General features: G+C 38.3%; 1 protein-coding gene across 1 annotated transcript in view; it reads right to left on the bottom strand.

The window, feature by feature from the left end:
• LOC140534061 (transmembrane protease serine 12-like) overlaps positions 1-8,442 on the bottom strand; it is a 31,893-nt gene that overhangs the window by 7,679 nt on the left and 15,772 nt on the right. The window contains exons 3-4 of the mRNA XM_072654678.1: positions 5,455-5,726; positions 1,100-1,242 (exon numbers count right to left, since the gene is read on the bottom strand). Of these exons, the coding sequence (XP_072510779.1) occupies positions 1,100-1,242; positions 5,455-5,726 (415 nt within the window). The remainder of the gene's footprint in view (positions 1-1,099; positions 1,243-5,454; positions 5,727-8,442) is intronic.

Raw genomic sequence — 8,442 nt, 5'->3', positions numbered from 1 at the left:
TGGACCCCAAAATGGCATATCCTGTAAACGTAAACTTACTGTTTGAAAAAGGAAGACTTCAAAGGCAAACAATATCTAGAATAATTTTTTTAATTTAAATTTTTTTCAGTCAACAAAACAATTTCTTTCATCTCCCTTCTGAAAAACCACCACAACAAAAACTACAACTCTTAAACAAAAAAAAAATGCAGTCAAGTAAAAGAAACCCCAAAAAACTTCTATTTCATTCTGCATTCGAAGTCCATCACGTCTGTGTCAGGAGCTAAGTAGCATGTTTCAACATCGATTCTCTAGAACGATGACTGGTCATCGATGATAGTTCTTAAGTCTTTCAAAGTTGCTTGTTTTTACAGTGCTGTTACCGTATAAATTGTTCTCCTGGTTCTGCTCGCTTTACTCTGCATCAGTTCATTATATCTTCCCAGGATTCTCTGAAACCATCCTTTTAATCATTCCCTATGACACCATTATACTCATATACCAGAATTTGTCCAGGCATTCCCCAGTTGATGGACATCCCAGTTGTTTCCAGTTCTTCACTTTTACAAAAAGAATTACTATAAATATATTTATATATGTGGGTCCTTTTCTTCTTTCATTGAGTAAAAGTTTTCCTCATCTCCTAAATTGTATAAATATTTGTCACTGAAAGTTTGGGAGTCTTGATTTTAAGCATTTCTTACATGGTGAAGGAAATACATAGCTGCCCTAAACCTATACAATGAATAACTTTTCTTCATTCTATACAATGAATCAACTTTCTGTTGATCCCTTCTGGGAAAAGCCTAAATATGTGCCATCACAAAGCTTTATTTAAGAGATTTTCCCAAGGACTCTGAGTTAGGGGCATAATGATCCATAGGGTACAGAAGGAAAAAACAAACAAAAAACATGAATTGCCTCTCTTTGGGGGTCAGACTCCCCCAAGAATGAACCTGGTCTTAAGAGGCCAGAGCTGGAGTTCTTCATGGGGACATAATGCCTTTGCTTAGAGTGACACAAGAGCACTGGATCTGTCATCAGCCAAAAATCTCCTGGAAAACTGTATCGGTATTTTACATTTTAAAGGATCTTGAATATTTTAAAATTATAGTCTTACCGTGCAAGTATCAACATTTCCATAACTTTCACCTGCACAAAATGAAGTATTAGGAACTCTTCCTGAATAACTTCCTACTGCATTACATGTATTCCAAGGAATAAAATGTATTTCAGCCTCTTGTAATAAAGCTGTCAGTGTACCTATAACAAAAATCCATATACTATTTAAGACATCAGTCCTTTTTTTTTAACAAGGGGTGAACTAAGAATCTTGGTATTTAGAAGATTTCCTTTCTCAGCAACTCCTCAGCACCTAAGCTGAGAGATTGACTTACCCTTGGTTACTTGGCTAGAATGTCAGAGACATGACTTAAATCTGTATTTTCCCCAACATATTTTTCCAGTCCCACTGGACATTATTTCCCCTCCTACGGTCTGACACAGACAAACTGGTCTCCTCTCTGTTCCTCACCACAACATTCCATCTCCATCTCTATGCCTTATGATTTTCCCTCTCACTTCTGCCTCATAGGCTTCCTTTAAGATGCAGATGCAACACCATTTTCTACATGAAATCTTTTCTGACCTTCCCAACTGCTAATAATGCTTCCCTCCTAACCTACTTTGCAGTTAACAACTTTCTATAAATTTATTATATTAAATTCATATAATACATACATATATATGTATGTGCGAATAGTTCATATGTACTTACTGTTACCTCATTAGGATGTAATTTCTTCATGAATAGGGTTGTTTCATTCTTTCTACTTAGGCCTAGCACTTACCGCACGGTAAGCTAGCACAGCACCTGACAGATAGCAGGTACATAGCTTAATAAATACGATTCCTGTCTCTAAGATCAGCCTTTTATTCACTGTGCCAGGTACTACTTTGTATACAGTTGGCATTAAATATTTGTCAAATAAATGACTGAATTAAATTTGTCAGTGACACAAAGAAAGGTAAGTAAATTTCTCAAGCACCACCATTGAATTTACTCATATACCTTCCAGTTTTGCTTCTTCCCAAATTCAAAGAAGACCATCAGAATGACACATTCCAAGTTGTCTAACACTTAGAGATAGATTTATGTGGTTGTTTCTGATTCCCCAAGGAGGGGAAGAAGAATCTATAGGGGAACAGCTACAAACCTGACTTCCCTGCCTTTCATACACTGTTGCCAAAGTTGCCTAGAAAATGCCATCTGTGTCTCTAGATGAAAGCTACGTGACTCATAGCCCTAAGAGATTTCCTAAGAGAATAGTTCCTGAGACCTAGAATAACCAATAAGGAAGATGGGAACAACTGACTTCTCATCACCTCTTTTGTATTTGGTAGGTAATGACTACTAGGCATCTCTACCTGGATTTTCCACCAACATCTGAAATACCGCTTGAGGTTTGTGATGGGTCAGTTTGGTTTGGTTTTTGACCAAACCTGTGATTTCCATTGGTATATGGAGTTCCCAGGAAGGCACTTCCTTTACCAAAGTATATCAGCATCTTCTCTAACTGAGGCCCTTAGAGAGCTGCCTGGGCCCGGAGAAGCCAACAGCTGAAATATTACAAGTTGCCAACATAAGTCTTCATCTTCCTCCAATGTCCCTGCTAGCATTGATGGCCCAAACACTTTTCTCATTCCTACTAAGCTCCTGATCTTACAGTCACTTTCAGGTCTTTGCTCCTCATCTCATTCCACCCCATTTCTAATCTTTACTAAATACTGTTGACTCCTTCTCCCATCTCTTAGATCTGTATATTTGTCTATAACAAATTCTAGAAGATCTGCAGCTGACTTTCTACCTTATAGAGGAAGAAATGCTACTCTTATTTTTATTGAGAGTTTGTAATTTCTTGCATTAAAATTAAGTAACTTGGTTTCCATCAGGACGTTTATGTTTCCACCTACTTCCATGCTACAGTCTTGCAAGAAATATAACACAAACATACTATACTGTCTCCCTGGCCACATGCGAGGGAACAGCACCACTTTACATCATTTTGAGAGGGGATACTGTGCATCTCTACCACAAGATGGCTGAAAGGTAAAAAAAAGTAGGATGACTGAATGAGGTCCTCATGATATGTCCAAGACATTCCAAAACCAAATGCAAGATTCTTAAATTATCTGTCTTTTGACAATCCTTCCCTATTTGCCATCCCTGGTCAAGATAAATGAGTTTCACTACAGCCTTAAGGTTTTTATTTGCAAACATTTGTCATTCCTTTTAATGATCCTTTTGTCACTCCAAATTATTCTATCACATCACTCCTTTAAACACTGTCTTTATCCCCTTAGCACTTTGTAAACCATAAAGCATCATTTAAATGTAAGGTGGTATTATTAACATCAGGGGACCTACTGTCTAAATGAAACTCAAACCTCTCACTAACCTTCAGAGCCTCCAACAAGTTGCTATGACTGCCCCAATTCTCCATAATTTCATTCCTCACCACCCTTAGCAAAGCGATCTCAATAATATCCCCAACACCCTATTTACTTATTTTAGCCTCTTCCTATATTTTTGCTGATCATTTCCCTCATCTAAATTTGTCTTGGCTCCCACCTTTCACCACTCCTTTCCCCTTTCAGAATCTTGGTTAAGATTCACCTCCAAAAACCTTCGTCAAATAATCTCACTCTACCCTGCTATCTCCATTACCCTGTACTTCCTTGGTACTCATGGACTATTGATACTGTACTGCAAGATATCAATTAACTGGAATACTGAGTGAGAGAAATGATTTAGGATCATGTGGTGTTAGGAGAGTAGATCAAAAGCAGAAAGGGGCCTCTTCAGCCATGTAGTCCAACCCAATAAGGAAACTGCGGCCCAGGGAGGTTACATCATTTTCCCAAGGTCACACGTAGCAAGAATTAGAGGCAGGATCTGAACTCAATTCTTCTGACTTCAGGCCTAGAACTTTTTCTATTGTACTCTCAATGTTAATCATTTACTTAAAATGTGTACTTTCCTAAGTAGAGTATCAGAATATAAAAGAATCTTTCCTTGTTATCTGAAGAACTTACAGTAGTGTAGAACTTTTATGAGCTATAATTAACATTGTACAATATTATCAACATAGATGCTGACAGTAAAAGAGGTGAAGCTGAATGTATGCTGGAACTTTGGAACTTGCTGTCTTAAAGAACTGTGGGGTATTGATTTGAATTTTTTCTGATGCCACATGCCATTTTATGAAAAAAAATAGCGTCCAGAAAAAAATTCACTTTAGAGACTTTCATTGAATTGGGTTCTAGTTAATTTAGGTTTTACTCCATGTAGCTTGGGAAATGTTCTCAGATCATACATAGGTTCATTTAGACCTGGAAAAGGCCATACAGTCCAATCCCTTCCCTTTGAGATGAAAAACTGAGGTGCAGAAAAATGAAATGATTTGCTCCAAGTCAGGCAAGTAGTAAGTAGCAGAGTTGGGACTTGAACCTGGGTCCTTTTAGCTCCAAGTTTATGCTATTATCCTACACGATTTGTCCTCAAGGCTTTCATGTGGGTAAGGCCTTTATCAATTAATGAACAAATGCATATTTGTCCCTTATTAATTAATCAACAATACAAATACCTAACACATGCTCAGCCCTGTGCAAGATGCTGTAAGAAAGTCTTTGCTGTTAACTATTTCAAATGAGAATATCAACTTCTCAAGAGCAGAACTACTTTTTCATTTGATTCCACTTGTCAGGTACCTGTTAAGCAATGAGGACTGTGTTGGTTCTCTGGGGGAACACACACACACACACACACACACACACGTCCTTTTTTCTGGGTTTACAATGTAGCTAAGAATACAAAATGTGCACAAATGAAAGTACTGAAGACACCTAGCAATAATAATACAAATTCATTTAGTAAAAAACAAACATAAATACTGAGTGACAGGAAAGAAGAGGGATAATGGTCTAATGAACACGAAGAAGGATCTTTCAGGAATCAAGCGGAGTTGCATTGTGGGGGGCAGAAAAGGAAAGGGGACAGTTCATTACCCCTCACTGGTGTTTTTGGAAGAGATCTTCAGCAAAGAAGCTTTATAATAAGACACAATTTACATCCTGTATTGGGATAGTAAGTCATATGATCTTTTTTTCTGAGAATTCTTTTTAAAAATTTACTTATTTTTACAAACATTATCTCTCCCTCCCACTGCCCCTCATTAAGCAATTTTTGTGAAGAAAAAAGAAAACCCTCATAACCAACATGCATAAATCCAACAAAACCAATCCTTACATTGGTCAGTCATGAGATCCTGAAGGATTAAAAGAATGAATGCAACCTGAAGAGGCAGGGAAATCATACTTTTTGTTACAAAGAGAATCAAGCATAAGGTTTGTTTTTAATCCATTAATATGAAACTAAAGTCTATCATATATCAACAAAATCAAGTCAATATTTACCTTCTTCTCTTCTTTTTCCCCAACCGCTTATGAAGCACCGTTTGGTTTTGTCTATTTTTGGCACATTATTAAAAAATGGCAAACAAATAGGCTGAATAAAATCGTTATACGTCACAGGATCTTTTAAATGAATCAGTGCAATGTCATTTTCAAAAGTATCTTGCTTGAATTCTGGATGGATGATGATACTATCAATTTTTATTCTCTTGTGCTTTATATGGCTCTGTAAAATATTATTAACTCCAACTATAGCTATCCAAAATTGTGGATCTCTGGAATAAAGCAAATACCCTTATTATACCATTGCATACTTAACTGACTTTTTTTTTTACTTTGTGGTGTTAGCCTACATAGCTTTATTTTTAAAAATACCATGTATATAGTACAAACCAAATATACAAATAAAAAAGCAAAAAAATCACTAAAATAATTTGCAGTGGTCATTGAAAGCATTTTATAGTCTCTTCTCTATGGTTTACTATTGACAGTATGTAAGCAGAGAGGACAGGCAACCACTTGTTAGGGGTTTGATGGATGGTATTCATGTTTCATAAATGGGGTTGGACCAGATGATCTTTGAAGTCCCTCATAACTCTCGGATTCCAGACCTTATAGGGTCTCTAAAATTGCTGACGAAGTATTCAATAAGTCTTTAATTTTAGGGGAAAGAAGGAAGTACAGGTAAAGAAAAGAAACCTACATAAAACCAAAGAAGGCAACAAAGATTAAGGAGGCAAAGGAGTAGAGGAACAAAAGACAGATAAAACATGCTTGGACAAATGAGGAGCTGTAGAGGGGAGGGCACAGACATCTGTACTTTGTAACAACTCTCCTCTTTCTGGATTACAGGAGCAGCGATGGCCACTGCAATGGCATGTGTCTCAGAATAACTCTCTCTACCCCATTCCATCACTGTCCATGAGAATCAGTGAGATTGTTGTAACCATGTCACAATCTCAGTATAGACAAAAAAAAGACAACTTTGGGGTACTTCTCAGTGTTCCTCTTCTTTTGGGGCCTCTCCATTACAAGGGATACCTCTCATAGTTTCAAATAGTTTCACTTCATTTTAAGAACATGTTATTCCTGGAAAGGATTTTACACTTGACTTACTTTCTCTATAGATTATATCCAGCAACAAGCTACTTCTGTGCCCAGTGCTCTGACTTTTTGAAGTTCTTAGTAGTTCCTTCAGTAGCCCATGTATCCTACACCCTGGATCAGGGATGGGACTGAATTTACACAGTCTGAAGACCAATTCCCCTCCAATTCCAGGCTACTGTGACTATCATATTGCTGGTGTAGGTGTTCAGCCTTCATTTTTGAAGAAGACCAATCATATCGAAGGGTGATGTCTTTGACTTGCTCATGAATTGGATTTAAGTGAGACAGAACTGTACAAAGTGGTCACCTTCACTCTCTCTCTTCTGGAGTCATCCAAGTCCAGTGGTAAGACAAAAGTCAAGACAACTGGGAATGGCCCAGGAGGCAAAGGTCTAGGCAAGGGTACAGATTATTTCTGCTGGGGTTCATCAACCACAGGAAGATCCATTTAAGGTTTTTTGCTTTGTTTTGTTTTTGTCCAGACTTATAATTTCATCTGTGTTGGGAACCCCATAGTGTGGAAACTCCCTAAGTCTTAGAGAGCTGCCTGGTGCACCAAGAGGTTAAATGGTTTACCCACAGTCACATAACAGATACATGTCAGAAGCAAGACTTGAAACCAGTTGACACCAGATGCAGTCCTCTACCTACTATGTGCTTGCAGACACACAAGTAAAAAGCAACTTCTCTTGAGATTCTTGCTGGGTTTGAAAAAGAAATGTAAAAGCTTCAATTCATCTGATTTTTAAATTAAGAGCAACTTTGTTTCTCAGATCCTTTGACTTCTACCTCTTAACTACCAGGGAAAAATGGGCAAACCCCTAGCTCACTGGACGCACTTTAGGGAATGGCTACTTTACTCCTAAGGATTCACATGCTGGTCAGAAGAAGCTATAGAAGGACACTCTCAAGGTCTCTCTTAAGAACTTTGGAACTGATTGTGTGACATGGGAGACAGTGGCACAGGACTGCTTAGCAAGGTGTGCCCTCATCAGACAAGGTGCTTTGCTCTATAAACAAAGCTGAATTGAAGCAGCTCAAAAAAAAACCAAACCATGAGATGTGAAAATTAAGGAATCCACCCCAAATGTTTACATGGACCATCTGTGCCCAACCTGTGGCAGAGCATTCTGAGCTCCTATTGGTCTGATCAGCCACAGACACACTGTATCTTGACTCTAGCATGCTGATGACATTTTGGTCCTCTTTGAGAACAAAGTTCAACAAAGAACTTTGCTAAGCCACCAGTGCGTGCTCCAGGTTTGAGCTGCCTCAATTCACTTAAGTAGATTCCAACTTGCCTGTGCCAACAGTCTGGCTCTAGCTAGTCAAGCCTCTAGGCAGCACAACTGGTCTCATTTGCACATGCATACGTAGATGTCCGCACAGTTATTCCCTAATGCCCCGTGACTCCTAGGGAGGGAGTCAGACATTCAAATAACAAAACCATTCTCCTAGCTCGTAGTTACCTTCCTTCCACTGGATCCATTCTTGTTATCCCCTCTCCAGGTGACTGAAGAGAACTACTCATTGATATGTAGATTACCAGGAAGTTTCACCACAGTGAAAACAAAAGGAGCATTAACTTTAAACTCCCAGGCTAGAAGCTGTTCCAGTTAATAATCTGCATCAGGTTCTTCTTTGTTCTCCCAGCGAAAGATAGCAAGTAGATGAGGAGTTATGGTTCCTTCTCCTATCCCCCAGGCATAATAACGATGTTCTTATGTTTAAAGGCTTAGCTTCACTCAATCCCAGTTCAGGCTGGCTGTCAAAACACTTCCACAAGCTTGCAAATGTGGTACAATTAAAATTCCAACTTTCAAATTTTGAGGGCTGTCATATTCTGGGCTTTCCTGATTCTTTATTAGGTAATCTTTAGAGAAC

This window comes from Notamacropus eugenii, chromosome 3 (assembly GCF_028372415.1).
Source record: "Notamacropus eugenii isolate mMacEug1 chromosome 3, mMacEug1.pri_v2, whole genome shotgun sequence".
Lineage (NCBI taxonomy): Eukaryota > Metazoa > Chordata > Mammalia > Diprotodontia > Macropodidae > Notamacropus > Notamacropus eugenii.
Note: the sequence above shows the minus strand (reverse complement) of the source record. Positions and strands in the feature narration are given on the sequence as shown.